The 17110-nt window shown below is 56.9% G+C and overlaps 2 protein-coding genes across 2 annotated transcripts; one reads left to right on the top strand and one right to left on the bottom strand.

Annotated features, from left to right (window-relative positions):
* Positions 1-2744: 2744 nt before the first annotated feature.
* Positions 2745-6236, top strand: NCLIV_065750 (Alpha 2 subunit of 20S proteasome (ISS), related; the record flags this gene model as incomplete). Its single annotated transcript, XM_003886126.1, has 7 exons — positions 2745-2758; positions 3334-3576; positions 4050-4165; positions 4677-4787; positions 5279-5377; positions 5785-5884; positions 6143-6236. The coding sequence occupies 7 exons, from the start codon at positions 2745-2747 to the stop codon at positions 6234-6236; spliced, it is 777 nt and encodes a 258-aa protein (XP_003886175.1).
* A 4537-nt stretch (positions 6237-10773) lies between these two features.
* On the bottom strand, positions 10774-13755 carry NCLIV_065760 (conserved hypothetical protein; the record flags this gene model as incomplete). Its single annotated transcript, XM_003886127.1, has 3 exons — positions 10774-10869; positions 11198-11511; positions 11787-13755. The coding sequence occupies 3 exons, from the start codon at positions 13753-13755 to the stop codon at positions 10774-10776; spliced, it is 2379 nt and encodes a 792-aa protein (XP_003886176.1).
* Between the last annotated feature and the right edge of the window lie 3355 nt (positions 13756-17110).

Raw genomic sequence — 17110 nt, forward strand, 5'->3', positions numbered from 1 at the left:
CCCCCCCCCCCCATTGTGGAATGACTCGGCTCCGTACACAATAGTGTCAATTAGGAGAAGCATGCAGGCATGGCCATGGCAGGAGAAACAGAAGACAGGAAAGCTATTCTGTTCCGGGCCCTAGTAAGGCGGAGAGTTTCCGCAGGCAGATCCATCAGGGGAACATGCTTCCAGATTGTTTCTTGCTTTCTAGAAACGGCAAGAAACTTACAATCCTACGGTTAACCGGCTACCCCTCAAAGGTGAAAGTTACTAGATTCGAGGCTCCTGACAGAAAGAGATGAATGAGAGAAGGGAGCAGGGATATTTCGTTAGGCGGGCGAAGCGGTGGTCCGGGTCGAACTACGGTCGCGCATCAATATTGTCAGGATTGCCGTGGTTTTCGTTGGTATTTCTTTTCCGGCACCGAATCTGAACGGACAGGCTGGAACGCTTGCGAAGATGTAGAGCAGGAGCAGCGTGTGGAAGGAATGACGATGTTGGAAGCCAGAAAAGAGTCTTTCGAATGGCGAGACGTCGTATTTCAAGCTTTTCATGCATGGCGTTTCCCGTCTGTGGGCCCCTTCGATAAAGAAACTTGGCACCATGAGAGTGTAGAAGGCGCCTTTGCGTATTTGCTTTCCCACTTGTACCGTAGTTCTTGCGTTGATGGCGTTCCCCGCGGAAACCACTTGAGAGAAAAGGTAAAGTCCCCAGAAGCCTGTTCGGAGAAAACGGGGTTCGAACACGCATGTGTCCTACCGAATGGTGTGTGTGTTGTGAAGGATGTACGTGATTTCGATGCATGCAGTAATCTATTGTCGGAGTATATATAGTTCACGCCCGATGACCCCAGCATTTTCTTAATTCGTCTCTCGTACGCAGTGTCGACTGCGACATACAGAGCCACACCACTCCCGTCTGACGAGCAAAAACGCCTTCTCGCACTTGTGCGTGTCGAGTAAATGGCAAAGGGCCCTGCTGTCAGTATTCGCTTGCCTCCTGGTCGAAGTCCGCCGCAGGAAAAGCGTGTGCCTTTTTCGATTTGGACTGTGTCATCCTCCAGTGAGGTGTCCGTAGTTCCTCTTACTCAAACACAGTATTTGTTCCCGTACCCGTGGGTGTATGAAGAACATCCACGGCGCGAATTATCGGCCAAGCCACACAGGAATTCAGCTACTGCACGGGAAGCCGTCCACCGAAGCTCCGTAGCGTCTCCCATGGACCAGGCTGTAGCGACACCGTGGAAAATGCATAACGTGCTTGAGACTCCCGCTGATTCCGCACTTCCCTAGCAGCTGCTGCAAATAGACCCTGCGACGAGCGGGCGTTTTAGCGTGTCACATGAAGCGCAGCAAATTTGTTTTGCGGGAGCGGCTTCACGTCATCCTTCTCTTCCATGTGAGCTGGACCACGTTCGAGACGTCCCTAGAACGTGGCAGTCCTTAAGTAGCTGCATATAGGAGAGCTTCTTCAGTTGAACTGACGGAACGGTGAAGCTGAAAATGCTAGCCAAAGAACCTCTACGCAGAGAGAAGGGACAAGAAACGAAAGCTGCAAGACACCCAGCGAAGCTGCCTCAGGCAAGCGTCATTTCGCAACTTTTTTCAGTCGAACCAGGTGCGCCCGGTTGTTTCCGCCACATCAAACTGTGTGGCCTGCCGAAGCGGGGAAGACGCGTGTCTGAACCGTTGGTAGACGGACGAACCCTTCTCTGGTGCCTGCTCCGAGGGTTGGCATTTGTCTCCTCCAGAACAAAGGAAGTAAATTTGCTTCACTAGCTGTACGAGCTTCGCACCTTCGCATCGCACAGGATCCCGTCCTTCGAGTTGCGGAGCCCGTTACAGGCTGAAAAAAGAATGGCCTTGCGCGTGATGTGCCGTACTGGGATCGTGCTTTGCTCCAGAGCCCAGGCACAGGTGACCACGTTCGCGCTTACCTTCCAACTTCTTTCGCTGGCCTGCTCGATCTTCAGTAAGAATGAGAGGTGTACGTTTATCTGCGAAATGACGAGGTAGCCCTTCTTAAAAGAGACCCGCTTCTCGTCCCCTCTTCGCTTTCGCGTGGCATACTTTCCTCATCAGCGTTTTTTTTTCTCGGTACGCATGCACGTGAGAGACATCAGGCCACGAGGGTGTGCCACCGATCCTGGAGAGGAGGGTTTCTTTCCGTGCGCTGTGATTCGCCCTTTTCTTCAGGTGCCCAAGGCAAGAGGGCGTTTTCTGTTTTTTCGCAAGGTAAACGTCTGCCTTTCGTCGACGTGAAGTCAACGTGAATTAAAGGGAGAGCGAAGATCCTCTCGCACCAGCGGAACGGAGGAAACGGAAGGCCCTGGATGGAAGGTCCATCCTGTGTGATTCTACACCTGAAAAATCGCCGTCACATGCCACGTCAAGAACTTGAATGTTGTACTTTTTTTGTGTTATCTTGTGTGTCTTTCTCTTTTCTCTTCTTCCATTCGGGCGACAGACCTACAGTTTTCCGTTTCCTCAAGTGTGTGGCGTCTGTCTTCTTTTTCCAAGTCTCCTTGCCGCGGTCCCTCCCCCCCCCTCTGTCCAGAAGACGACTCTCTGCAGTTGCTCACCTGAACCGGGTTCACGATTTGGCCCCGGTCCCTAACTCTTTTCTCCTCCTTCGTTTTCGTGTCTCCTTAACGTACCTTTGTTCCCTCCGTCTTCTCTCTCTTCGAGACTTCCATTTTGTCTCGCCGTTGTCGCCATCCCGGCCCGTTTGGTCTCTGTCTCACGTTTTGCATCGTCGCCAAAATGTTTTCCACCAGGTAGGCTGCGGCTGCTCTGCTGTCTGTCCCGGTGGCAACCGCGATATTCCTTTCCAGGCGTACCACTTTTGCACGCCCTGCAGAGGCGATCCCGCGGGGCGGTTTTCCGCGACACTATAAGAATACTGGGGCTCTAGCTTTTTGTTGAGGTGTTCGGCGCGAAGACAGGAAACGATGGAAGCTGCATAGACGCATACACACACACACAACGGAGATAGACGATCCGGTGATGACGGAAACAAGAAGGGACGTGGAAGTCGAGGAAGTGAGGAGTGGATTTCGCGGGTCGCACGCCGCGAACGGCGCCAGCAAGAAACACGGAACGAGGAAAGCCGGACGGAGAGAGAGGAGAGGACTCATTGTAACGGAAGGGTAAAGAAGACGTCCGAGACGGTTCGTCTGGCGGAGTGACTCATTTTCAGAAACACGGCGTCTCTCGAACGGCATGTATAGACGTATCTCTGTGCGTGTGCCTAATCACACATGTGTGCACGTATAGATGTTTTGAGTGCTGCTGGGAATTCACCTTTAGCTGCCTGCATCCTCGGTATGTGTTCTCTCGTGGGGCTTTTCAGAAGCGAATACGATCGAGGTGTGAACACCTTTTCTCCGGAGGGCCGGCTGTTTCAAGTTGAGTATGCACTCGGTGCAATCAAGCTCGGCAGCACAGCTGTCGGCATCCAGACCAAAGATGGAGTCATTCTTGCCTCAGAAAGAAGGATCACCTCGTGCTTGTTGGACCATCAATCGATTCAAAAGATCGTCGAAATCGATGACCACATTGCATGTGCCATGAGTGGACTTATTGCCGATGCCAGGTACGAGGCTCCACACTCATGCACAGACTGTCTTGCCGTGTCTGCTCGTTCTTTCGTCTCTGCTTCCGTATCTCTTCCTCATCTTACGCTGTCTCCAGTTTCTGCTCTCCTGCCACAAATTCGCCACATTGTCTTCTCGGCGCCTTGGCGTCTGTCGCCTTCCTCGCAGCACCTGCCGTGGCTCCAGGTCGCTCGTCTTCCTGCTCAGTCGTTCCAGTTCCATTCTTGTCTGATCCTTCCAGACTTCTTTCATCTGTGCGCTTCTTGTGCATCCAAGGATATACACCGCCCGAACGGAGCGTCGCCTCTGTGTGTGCCTGTGTGGTCCACGCGTGCCGCGCAGTATCCGTACGCAGCGCACACGTCAGAATGCGGTGACGCTTGCCTCGAGCAAGGTTCTGTCATCTCCATTTTCAAGCCCTTGCTAGAGGGGGTGCATACCCGCGGTTGTCTGGCTTTTGCTTTGTTCCCAGGACTCTCATTGATCACGCCCGCGTGGAGTGTGCGAACCATTTCTTCACCTACAACGAAAAAATGTCCATTCACAGCTGCATCGATTCCGTCGCCGATCTCGCTCTAGATTTCTCCGGTAAACACAAACAGGATAAGCACGCTGATGACGCGCTCCATTGATGAGTCTCAAGTGGCTCAGCGCTTCCAGAAGCTGCCCCAAAGCGTCCCCAAGTTGCTGGGGTTTCCTTATTCAAAACACGTGCTGGTCTGCCATGCTCGCGTCTGCGAACTGCCGAGCCAGGCGCAAACCCGTCGAAGACGGCACGTGCATGGGTTCCGCGCGACCTTCCGGGGGGGCTCTTGTCGCGCGTCTTTCGGCTCTGGAGAGGAAAGCTTCGCTTCCGCTACTCGCCGTCCCGCTCTGTTTTCTGCTTTTCTCGTCTCTCGCTGCTGTTCGATCGTAGCCTCTTCTCCCTGCGTCTCACCTGCATGGAAAGGAGACGCGGCGGGCGAGTGAAGGGGGGCGGGCGGGACAGAGCAGCCGGTGGCTGTCGACGCGCTCTCGCCCCAAGCTTTCTGTTCTGTCGCGGCTTCGCGCGTGAGGGACGTTGCGCTGCCCAACTGCTTCTCTTTTTCTTTTTTTGCAGATGTGAGCGATGGCCGCAGGAAGAAGATGATGAGCCGACCCTTTGGGGTGGCGCTTCTTGTCGCCGGCGTCGACGACCAAGGGCCCTCTCTGTGGTGTGCAGATCCGTCTGGTGAGCAGCAGCGTCTCCGCAGGAGCTTTACGCTGACCTCGGAAAAACGGGAAACGGAGACCTAAGACCCAGCCGCGTTTTGCCGCAGGTCTGCCCACAACGTGTAAAGAGTCCCTTGATGACATTTAGGTTTCCGCTCTACAAACACTGTGGTTCAGACGCGACTTCCTGCAGTTTATGGAAGCACGCGTAAGCATGTACCTGTCGAATTTCCAATTAGCCTGCGTCGAGTGGGCGAGTGTTCAGAAACTATCCGGCACCTGTTCCACAACTGCATGCCGGGGAAACCGGTCTCCGGGCGACCGTCCCGTTGGTGGCTGTGTGTCTTTAGCTGCTGCGTGGAGAAAGGCGGGGTGCACTTTCGCATGCGTTTTCATTCCTCCACTGCAGCTTGTTTTCATTTTCCTAGTGCACTGCAGAGGTTGCTCCCCCGACTGCATGCACCTGTCAAATCTTCCGGGTTTGTTCGCGCCTTTTTACCTCGTTGCTAGGCACTGTCACCAAGTACCAGGCTGTGGCTCTTGGCTCCGCCCAGGAAGGCGCCGAGACAATGCTGCAGGAGCAGTACAGTCAGTCGATGAGTTTCGAAGGTAAAAAGCCAAATCGGGGGACGGGGGTAGGTGTCGTTTGGACAACAGTTTCCCGGTGGAAGCAACCCGGAGGGACGAACCTTTTACAGTGAAAAGAGAACGAGAAGGTCTGCCTTCGCGCAGACGTGCAAGCGCAAGCGACTTTTTTCACACAGACATATGAAGTTTTTGGTTTTCCTGGTTTCCGCATATATATATATATATATGGTATCATTTCTGTATACACGATCCGCGATCCAGAACTGTATAGCTCAAATCGAATAAACAGATGCACTGTAGTACGTCGGATATTGAATACGCTTCCAGTTGAGCCGTGCAGAGAGTGTGTGTTGCGGTGCTTGGTGCGACTTGTGTATTTTGCGCCGTCGTCTCGATTCCTCCCGCACCGTTTTTGCCGTTGTGAACAGATGCCGAGGCACTCGTTCTCGTCGTCCTGCGGCAAGTGATGGAGGAGAAACTCAACTGCAATAATGTCGAGGTCGCCTGCGTGAAAACGAGTGATCGCAAGTAAGGTCACACCAAGCTCGCACGCGATACGTATACATGGGTGTCGATGCTTGTATGTTATCCATATCCTTATGTGTGTATGCGGATTTGTAGGTAGACATGGTTGTATATAGGGAGATCTATGCCCGCTGCTAAGTGGTCCGTGCGGACGGACCATATTTTGCACTGGTTGCTCTGTGTGACCACTCCTCTCCGGATGTGTGGTAGACAACGCACGTGGAGGTGGATGCCTGTGAATTTCCCCATTCTTTGCTTCAGGTACCACCAGTATTCCTCGGAAGAGCTTCAGGTGTTGATCGACCGGCTGCCAGCGCCGACAATCCCCACCGCTACCGATCTCTCGTCCGCGTAGACGGGGCAGTCTTTTGCCAGTCTTTCCGCGAGGTTGCGTCTTTGTTTCTCTCGCGGCCTGAGCTGCGCTCCCTCATTTAACTGTGCGCCATGCAGGCGCAAAGAACACCCATGAACCTGGGCCACGTGTGCCGAGCGTTGTTCCTTTTTGCTGCCGCTGGCTCTCTCAGCACGCGCGAGAGGCACCGGCGTGCACGGGCCGTGTAAGGCTCGTCTGGGATGTGGACGTCTTTGTTCTCGTCTTCGTTGCCGGGATAGTGGGCGGCGACTTTCCTCCGTGATTCTTCGCCGCCTCGCTTTGTTCGGTCTCTTTCCGTCGACTGCCAAGCCTTCTGCCTCGCACTGCCTTCGCCAGAAAAGTCTTTGCGTGTTTGTTTTCTTCTGGAATGAGGAGACATGTTCTCAGAGACAGGATGTGTGGGACAGTTCTGTGCGCCATGTTAGAACTGGAAGTCGCAGAGAGCACAAACCTGGGCGGGTTCCTTGGAGGGCAGTGCAGCCGATTGACCGAGCTGTGAAGCGGCTCCCCTCCGTTTCTCGACCTTGCCTCCCACCCACGTTTCCGCCCCAGAGCGACTTGTCTTCGTTTTCCTCACCTTGTGCTTCTCCTCCGCCCCGCTCGTACTGACCCGCTGCGCTGATGGCTCCGCAGACGCAGTCCAGGAGCGGCCACGCCGGTATCGGGCTGCTATCACATCCGAGAGAAGTTCGGTCGACAGACACGCGTCGCCGTCTGATCCTATGGCTGCTGGTCGTCGACCGCCTTCAGTCGTTGCCTCTAACAAGAGAGACTTTCCACTTCTTTCTTTCGCAGTTCTCTTCACTGGACCGGTCTCTCGCGAGGCCGTGGACGCGCAGTAGGAACGACCCCGAGAGCAGCAGCTGCCAAGAGGATAAAAGGGGGCCGACAAAAGTGGTTATTCCTGGTCGAGTCTATACTCCTTTTTATTTTTGCCACACAGACGGTAACGACTTCCCTCAGTGCACACAGCAAAACCGGTCTCAGTAGCGGGTGCACGCCACTTGGCGTGGCGCCTGCAGCGAGGCTGAGATCCGACTTGTCACAGCGCCTGCTGAATCTGACAAAACGTTAGTGAGTGTCCCATTGCGGCCTGTCGAGAAGCGCCCCACTCGCGAAGTTCACGTCTCAGTCTCGACAGAAGAAACACCCAGAACGAAGCATCGTGAGAGACGAGAGACCAATCGATGCGAACCTTTTCTTCGGTGGAACCGAGGCAGTTTCTTACAGGCGCAGAACGTGAAGGGAAAACGCATACTGCATCCGCAGAAAATTACGCGTCTCCAGCACAGGCTCGAATCCGCCGCCCGAAGCTGCTCCAGGGCCCTCAAGTCGGTTTGTTTCAAACAATCCGCGTCAGCCGCGCGTGCCTAGAGATTGAGGCCCGTCTGCCCAGAACTCTGCCTCTTAAAGCAACCGGAACGATGGGGAACGCCCCTCGAATTTTTCTTCCTGTCACAGAACCAACAGCTTAGAAGTGCCGATTGGTGGGGCCAGGGGCCACCGTATTGGAGGAAAGAGAACAGCGTTCGCCGCTGCAACGCCCGCCCTGTCGCGTGGCTGCAGGTATCGAATCGTGGACCTCGCATGCGGTTGATGAACTGCGTTGTTGACAGTGAATCGGCGCTCCGCAGCTTGCAAAAACTGAAAGGGAGAGCGCCTCCCCGCTGACCCGAGAGGACACTCTCGTCCACTCGTCCCACTTCTGGATAAACGTGAATAGTCCTCCCGGTGGAAAGATAACACTTCTTTGCGTCAGCCGCCGGGTACGTTAGTGAAGGCCACGGGCAGCGCGAAGTAAAATCGGTAGGCGCAACTACGGGCATCACGTACGGGCGTGTGACGCTTCGGCGGCAGGAAAAAGAAATGCTCCTGCTCTTCCCGAGAGACGAAATCTCTAAAGGAATTCACAGTGACAAAACGCGCGCAACGCCGTGTTAATCGCTCGTGAGGCGGTGTATAGCAGTCACACAGAACTTGGCTGTCTCTCACTAGTGGATGTCATATTCAGTATCCTAGGTACGCGCAAACGTCGCTCAACACGTTTTCCTTGCTCAGGTATCGCGATTTCGAGTCTCCTGATGGACACCCGGGGATAGGGGCCTCGAAACCTTTCCTGTTTTTACAAATACGTCCATCCGTCCCTCTAGCCCACAATCTGTCAGACTCTCCCTGTCTTCTTTCTACCGCTTCCTCGGTATTCTGGACTGCCTGGAGCTTTCTGTCACTCTCTCTCTAGCTGGGTCTCTTTCGGGCCTAGTCAGGGCCGCCGGGGGGCTGCGAACGCGGATGCGGCCGTTCGACGAGTGCACCTTTCTCTGTGGCCTGTCTGCCGGAACGCGGGGAGCGCGCAGCTCTTTATAATCGCTTAGATACATTTCTTGACAGTTGGGGTGTACCGAGGACCAACACGCAGGAGGAACCTCTTGGGCAGCGCGAAAACAGAAGGCAAGACGCAACTGGTACACGAAAAAGAAGAGAACCTCGCCCAGTCCAGCGTCCGCGTGCACGGGTATTGAAACAGTCCCCGAAAAGCACGGAAATGGGCGCAGGGAAAAGAAACCGTACAGCAAATCACTCCGCCCAACGCCTTCCCCGTTGATCGACAGAGCGAGGTATGCGCGGATAACTGGTACGACTGCAGTCGCCGTTTCTGTGTCTACGACGCGACAAAAAAAGAAGGGTGACCGACACTGCGAATGCCTATGACGAATGTGACAAAGCAAAACCTTCCTTAACAAATACAAAAGTGAAAAACGTTCATGCACGGACCGCAACACAAAGCCGCAAGAAAGCTGCCCCAACAGCGCCTCCGCAAATCCCAAACGCTCACAGACGAGAAACCAACAATAGCGAAAAACGGGAGAAAAGCTGTTCACTGTCTGCGAGCCCGGTGAGTACGCTTTTTCCGCTGGACACGCAGCAGAGTCGGTAATGACGCCAACTTCCCCCACGCTCACTCAGCGACTTGCGCCGCTTGCTTCCGTCCCAAGGGAGTGACGAAACGGTAGAGAACGACGAGGAAACCCGCCCGCGGCCCCCGTTCGAACTGCATCTCCTGAGTCTGTCTCGCGTGCGTCCGCTCCACCCATAAACAAACATATACACATGCCGTTCCCGTAGACACATCGACACTCAAGAAAAAAGGCACGGAAGCAACAGGCTTCCAACAGGCCTGAGGTGCATGCACTACACATGACAGCAGCGGGGGCGCGGCTGATCCTGACAGAGAACCGGAGGACAAATCTACGGGTGAGAAACAAAGGCGAAAGGCAGTCACGCGACGGCAGCCAAGCGGTGCCGGGGGGACAAGCCGTCAAAGGTTCGGGAGAGGAAGAGAGAAAACACGATTCCCGAATTCCCTGTCCAAACTGAAAGACCTAGAGTCTTCCGTACGCCAGCTGTACAGAGCACGAAGGGAACGCCGCGGACCACTGGGCGAGACGCCACTCTTCGGATGGCAAGGGCGCACGGAAGACGGTGCCTGCGCGCGAGGTAAAAGGCGAGGCAAAAACCACGACAGAAACGACGCAACCTTTTATCGCCTCCTGCAAAGAAAGGTTGCGTGCGCCGCGACACATAGTACAGAGACGGAGAGCACAGCGCCGCTGCCCAAATTGACACTCCCGACCCGACAAACAGGTACAGCATGTGTCGCGTACGAACACAGAGCCGAGCAGACTCATCGAGCTAGAACCCAGACGCCGGCTTCCCGTTGGGACATGAGGTCCGATACAGATGACTTCAATACTCGGAGAGAAAAAAGGCAGGATCGGTCAACTCGAAGCCCAGACGCCAGTTGGAAATGCGGGGCAACAGTCCTCTCCAGGCTGTGCCTCGAGACAGGCCACGGGATATGGGAAACAGATTCGAGGAGAGACGGACACGCCTTCCAATGTCGATGCCCAACGAGGCGGAAAAATACACGCCAACTTCCAAACGTCGATCCTTCCGCGTTATCAAAAGTAACGAAAAGGAAGGTTCTGAAGGAAAATCGCGGCCAACCATCCACCCTGCAGGCACTTGTTTGTTTCAACTCAGTTACTTCGTGTTCGGTTCGTATTCTGTACCAACCGATCTAACACCGGAAATAACCAAGGATACCTCAAGTGGAAAAATAGGGAGGCAGCCTACCCTCACATGGCTGAAACGGCACGGCTGATTTAACAGCCTACGTGCGAGAGATCTACCTCGAGAAAAGGGAATCGTGGGAAAAAAGGCTTGTTAATCGCCAAAAGGGAATCGTGGGAAAAAAGGCTTGTTAATCGCCACATGCTCGTAAAGGGATACACCCGGCAACAAAGAGCGAACACGAAAAGGATGAACAAATCTGGTTCCCTCGCCCCAGGGCAAACCCGGTCGGCGCGTGGAACAGCATCCTGATTCAAACAAGGCATTTCAAACCTGTGTGTGCCACGCAAAGCCGGCGAACGGGGAGACGCAGAAAGCCCACACGGGGACAGACGTCTCAAGAGCGACAAGGACAACGAAGGGAACCAGGGCGCGAGGTGACGAACGCTCAAGGCGCCAGGCCGTTCTGTTTGGCTGTGAGACGCCCGCGATCTTGGACGTCTTGCCAGTCGATGTCGAGAAAGCACATGCGAATTTGCTCGCCCTGAGAAAACAGACCAGCAACAGATAGAAGCGATGCTGTCGGCCGAAAAAACGGTACGAAAAAGGCGCCCGACGCAATGAAGAGTGTATGCATCTCCCCTCCACATCTCCCGGTGCACCATGGAACGAAGCGTTTCCCGCATGCCTCCATGAAACAAATGGACCCGTCGCCCGCCACGTACCTCCAAGACATCCGCATGCGTGTTGCTCGGATGCACAGATGCGAGCGCGCGCTTTCACTTACACAGCGCCGGCATCGCCTGCTAGCAAAAAAACCCTCTCTCCAAGGTGGTAAAACCGTTCACCTTCCACCCAGACGCGTGCCTTACCAGATTCCCTGCCGCCAGAAAGAGGACCGCCCATTCGCCTCGGTCCTTCTTTTCGATGCTGGTGTCGATTTGCACGGCATACCAGTCTCCGAACCTCACACAGAACCGCGTCGTGCACTTGGGATGAAGATCGATGGTGAAGGGATTGATGAGAAGCGAAATGGAGCCCAGAGACGCACTCAGACCCCCCGTCCGGAACGAGCGCTCGTCGCGGAACCAAAACCAGTGGCCGTGGTGCAACACGAAGAAGCGGGAACTCCACCGCGGGCGATTCAGCCATCTGTTCTTCTCTGTTGGGGCTGTATGGACGTGCCCTGAAACAAAGGAAACACAGAAAACATACGAGAGACAATCACCTATATATACATATATACATATATATATATATATATAGGGGCCATTCGACGGCCCAGTTGTAGCGATGAGCTCGAGCTTTCGCTGACGGGGCGTGTCTCTGTCTGCCTTGTTCTGTCGCGACAGCGAAGTGCTCTCAAGGGGAGGTGCGCGCGCCCCTCCGTACACCGGCGCGCCGATCGTTTTGTGTGAACACAGGTATTCTGGGAAGGCCAAACACAGCGGGGATGCGTACCTGAGAATCCGGGAAGACGGTCCACCTCGAGAAGGCCTGTGACGTCGTCAAGGTATACAGATTTGTACCGGAGCACGAGGCGGAGATCTGACACATCGAGTGTGGTCACTTTGAATTGCTTCATGACCAGTCGATGCATGGTCCGCCTCGAGAACTTGTTCACTTTTCGGCCGTCTCTCTTTGAGGGAACCTTCCTGTTTGGCGCGCCTGCCGGCTTTTCGTTTCGAGGGCCTTTCTGAGCGGGCATTGCCTTCTCGACCTTTGCGTTCTTTGGGTCCTGGCCGTGGTCCATGCGAGGCGTTCCCTCCGCTTTCGCCTCGCCGTCCGGTCCCCTCGTCTTCTTTTGGTCTCTGTCGAGCTTCGCGAACGGCTTCTCCGCAGCGCAGGCCTCGTCGTCGCCCGGCTGCGTCACACTGACCACCTGGCTGCATTCGCCGTCCTCGTCCTCAAGCACATCGGGAAAAACGTCGACCTTCGAGAGATCGAAGCCGCCCTGCGCCGCCTGGCTGGGTCGGCCGCTCGAGCAGTCGGAGTCTGCCTGCCGCAAGAGCGACTCTCGCTCGCTGCGCTCCACGTTCGAGTCCGTCAGCGCGTGCGCCGGCGGCTCCAGAAAACTCGTCTGGCGAGAACTCGCGAGGGAGAAGTCGCCCCCCGGCGCCGACGTCGAACCGGTGTCCCCGCCAGCAGTCGTCGCCGCGTGCGTGGCCCGTTTCGCGTCCTCGTTTTCCACGTCCTCCTGGCGCGCACTCAACGACGCGCCCTTCGCTCCCTTGCCTGCGCCGGCGTGCAAAGGCGGCGGGGCCACACCACCCTCAGGCGCTCCGAGGGACGGTCCCTTCGCCTCCTGGACCGGCCGCGGATGCGCCCGCAGCCGTCCGGGCGCGCGAGCCCGCGAGCGGTACAGGCCTCGCAAAAAAAGATGCCCCGACGGCCGCTTCCGCCATCTGCTGGAGCCTCTGACAGTGTCTGAGGCGATGCCCGTCCGCACGGTACCGCTCGCGTCCGTCTCTGCCTCTGTTCCGCAGGCCGGAGTCGTCTCGCCGCCTGCCTTCGTGGAGCCGCCCGGCGCGCCGGCTACGCCGTCGGGCAACTCGGCAGGCACGAGCGCTCCGTCTTTCCGGTTCACGCGGCGCGTGAAGAGTCGCTTGATGGTCAGCGTGAGCGACAAACTGCGGCTGACGGAAGGCCATCCTGACCCCCGCCGCCGCGACCGCGACGGGTCCCGACTCGCGGGAGCCGAGACCGTGCTCTGGTCGGTTGCCGGACCACTCCCCCGCTTCGGCAACCAGCTGCCGCTCCGCTGCATGCGCCCCAAAAACCTCGCCGCGCCTGTCCTGTCCCCTGTCCTTTGGCCCTTGGCCGCCGAGGCGTCGGAAGGCTTATTCGAGACAGTCGCCCCGAGGGGCAAACGCGGACTCGTCGCGGGCGCCGAAGACGTCCCTCCCCTGTCTCCGCGCGGCGTCTCGTCTCCAGGGACATCCTCGGGGCGATTCGGGCATCTCTGAAGGACTGCATTTGACTCCGAGGCCGGATACACGTCGCTGACTTGGCTGCCGGCGCTCCAACCTACCCACGGACCGCCGATGGCCACAGGGGGGACCGGAGACGCCGCAGAAAGTGGACTCGGCTCCGACGCTCCGGAGAGCTGGGCCTCCAGCGTGCTCGGTGTCGAGACCACCGAGGACGATCCGTCGATTCGCTCCGCTGCGCATGCAGCCTTTTCCTTTTCCGGCCGTCCGTCCTCGAAGCGGCGCGCCGCAGCCAGCGCAAAGTTCTCGGCGAGTTGAGAGCGGGACAAGGTTGGACGACGTAGCCGCGCAGGCGTCGCCTCGCCTCCCGATGCCTGCGCAGGCGCGCCGGCGCTCGCCTCCGAGGGAAACGCCGACAAAGACAAACGGGACGCAGACTGTCCCCGGGCATCGCCGGACGAGAGGCCTTCGGAATGCCCAGCAAGGGGAGATGCTTCCATTTTTCGGCGGAGAACAGACGAAAAAAGAAGATACCCGGCCGACGCCCCTCGAAAGAGAACGCACGTGTGCCTGGTCCCGGCTTCTACTGCCTGGACAAGTCACCAACGCCGCGCGTCCACGACTTTCTTGACGCTGCTACGGAACGCAGAATCACCAGGTGCGCGACGGCGGGGCTACGCGCCGTCGGCCGTGCTTTCCGCTGATACACGAAAGTTAAGGGGATCCCAGACGCCTGGGACGCACGTGTCTCCGTTTGAGAATTCGCACATGCACATGCATGCGTATGTCTACATGCGTCGAAGGATGTCATGCACCCTTTTTTGCGTCAGATTGTGCGAGTCTGCGCGTAGCTGCCGAGGTGGTTCACTGCGGCTGTTTAGGGAGAGGCGCGTTACCTCGGCTGTTTGCGCACTGGGAAACGACGCGCCTTCCCACGGGGACTCCGTCGACAAACTACAGACACCGCGTCTGTAGACGCAGAAAGGCTTTGTTTCTGCGCAGATTGCAGTTAGATGCGGTCCATGACGGCTGAGTGTCTCCCAGACGCGCCGCAGAGAAGAAACGGGCTGAGAACTGGAAAGGCGAGTCGTCACGGGAAGAGCCCGTTCAAGCGGAAACACAAACAAGGGGATCGGCCGTTGCCGAGTCTCCACCTTTGGGGGGTTCGCGAGGGCGTCGCAGACGCAGGCGGTCTCTGAAGAGGCCGAGCTGCTTGCAGAAGGAGAGAAGCGTTTCTGGTACGAGGATCTCAGGTTGGAGAGAAAAAGGCGCATGAGCATCGCCGTGGAGGCGTTGTCTTTGCCATCCGACCGACTCGAAGGCCACCCTGCGCTCGCAGTTCTCCGGCCTTAATTTTCGGCCACACTTTTAAAGCTACACTCCAGTACAAACCTGTCCAAGTCGGCGTGCGCGCGTCTTTCTTTGCGTACGTCTGTGGGTACGTCTTCCGACTGCACGCCTCTCGGCTCTCTCTTAGGGGAACGTGACACGACGCGGCAGGGGACGCCGACCGACCGAGCTTCACGGCGTCAGACACGCGAGATGGACATGTTGGAGGGGATCTCGGAGTCGGTGGAAGACGGGATGAAGAGAAAGAAGCTTCGATGCACGAGGTGGAGAGCTTCACGTGCGTCGCGTGGCGGGGCCGGTCGCCTCCCGAACGCTCTTTTTGGGAGGCTGTGTGACCCGCACGGCGCGGGCTGCGTTCCCTGCGACTGCAAACAAACGTTCAGACACGCGAAATTCGGCGCGTTTCTCGGGGAACGGGTACAGATGTCGCGACGGAACTGGGATCGGATGAAACGCGACACAGCGCAGGCGCAGCCTCTCCCGTTTTTGTGCCGCGTGCGCGTTTTCGTGTCGCCTTTTCGGTCGGCCGTCGGTAGGCTCGGGGGGGAAAAGTGCATGAGGACGGGTCCTCGAGAGCGTTGACGTTCCTTCGACACCGGTGGCGACGCAGTGAAGAAAACAATATGAAAATGGCTGTTTCCCCGAAATTTCGGACACATGCTGTCGCGCGAAGCAGCCCTTTGGCCAGAACACGGCGTCCCAGGGGGAAAACCGCTCGCCCCTACCCTTTTCCGACGTGGACACAAAAGGGAGAGCACGGGGAGGCAAACCACGAGAGAACAGCGAAAGCAAAGATTTCGGACGGGAAAACGGACGTTCCGCGTCCGAGCGCAAAAACAGCGAAGACGAACCGCCTCGCGGGGAAAACCAGCAGCAGCCTCCGGTGGGCGCAAAGGAGACAGAGACGAGGACGCGCGGCGCCGCACAGGAGGGACGTGGAGAGAGGGTCTCCCCCTCGCGCAAGAAAGAATCTCGGGCACATGCGGAAGAACCGCGAACAACCCCCAACTTCGTTCTCCGCTTGCCCGGACAGAGAGGGTCTCCCCGCTCTCGTGCGAGGTGCGACGCTGGCGGCAGTATGGTTGGGTTCCCTTCCACACAGGGAGGGAAAAAGACCGATTTCCCGGCAGACGCGCGACTCCTGGCGTCTTGTGTCGAGCACAAGCGTAGCAAACAACCATCCGGAACAGCTACTGTCCTCTAGAGCTTTTCGCTCGTTTTTCTGCAGTCAGCTCTGCTTCTGTAAAGGAACCGGCTTCGATTTTGACTCTACGGCGACTATGTCGCCGATCCCGGCCGCCCTCGTCGCGTGTGTGGGGCTGCGGGAAGTTCGAGCTCTTTGCCTCTTTTTCTCCGCGAGGTTTTGCAAGAAAAATCGCCTGGGCACGCACGTGTCCACGCGAATAAACCTCCCCCCAAAGGACGGGGTCTTTGGACGCCCCTGACCGTAGGAAGGAATCCACTCCAGGTCCACTTTCCACATTGTGGAAACGAAGAACACCGGAAAAAAACCGATGTGTTTGTCCGGGTTGGGCCTCAAAAGCGCGCAGCAAAGAGGATGCACGACGCAGCCGATCTTTTGCTACAGGGTTCTTCGCACCCTTTCCCGGCGCGTGTTCGGATGCACATTCAGGGGCCCGAAAACAGCGCGCGCGCGCAAGAGAGAGGCAGACAGCCACCACAGTGCGGTTTTGGGTTTTTCCGTGGCTCACGTGGGGACGTGAAAAGGTAGAGAACTTTCGGACACCGCCCCAGGGGCAAACACGGGACACATCGCGATGGACGTCAAAAAGTACATGACACAGAGGTCTGGGGGGCTGGGGCAAACGATGTTTGCTTGGAGAACAATGAGGAACTCTGCTGTGCCTGGGATCCTTTCTCGAGGCGACGTTTGAGGGAGGGGGAAAGCGAGAGACAGATCTGTTCGAAGTTTGCTTGGATAGCGTGGTTTTCAGAGGAAACGTGACACATCGATGCGCGCTTCAGGTAACGGAGAGAGTCAGCCGAAGTCTTGAGTCTCTCTGCGCCGAAACGTTCACACTTTTAAACTGGACAGCAAACAGCTGACGTGTGCCGCCACGAACACACTCCGAAGACAGAAAAATGCGGAAGGCAAGAGGCGGGGCAATCTATTAGACAAGCAGCTTTGTTTTGGGTTGGAGACGCGAACTGCTGCATTCTGTCATCGTGACGAAACAGGGAACCCTACGACGTGAGGCAGGCTGCCCACTCGGAAAAGAAACGAGCAAACAGAGCTCAAGCAGATGCGATGCCCACCGCGGCCCACGGTGAACTGCTCAATCTGGGGGAATGGAGGCCAGGTAATTTTGATCTGTAGAGCGAAAATGAGCGTGTCACAGAGTGGAATCTCCATCTCGTGTAGAAAGGGCCTTCTACCGCCGCCACGCCCAGGTTCTGAGGCTACACTCCCATCCGCGCATGTCGACATCGAGTAGGACGTACATTCCCGGGGCTCCTGCCGCCTTCCCAACCCATAAAAACCCA

Source organism: Neospora caninum, chromosome XII, assembly GCF_000208865.1.
Source record: "Neospora caninum Liverpool complete genome, chromosome XII".
In the NCBI taxonomy this organism is placed as follows: domain Eukaryota; phylum Apicomplexa; class Conoidasida; order Eucoccidiorida; family Sarcocystidae; genus Neospora; species Neospora caninum.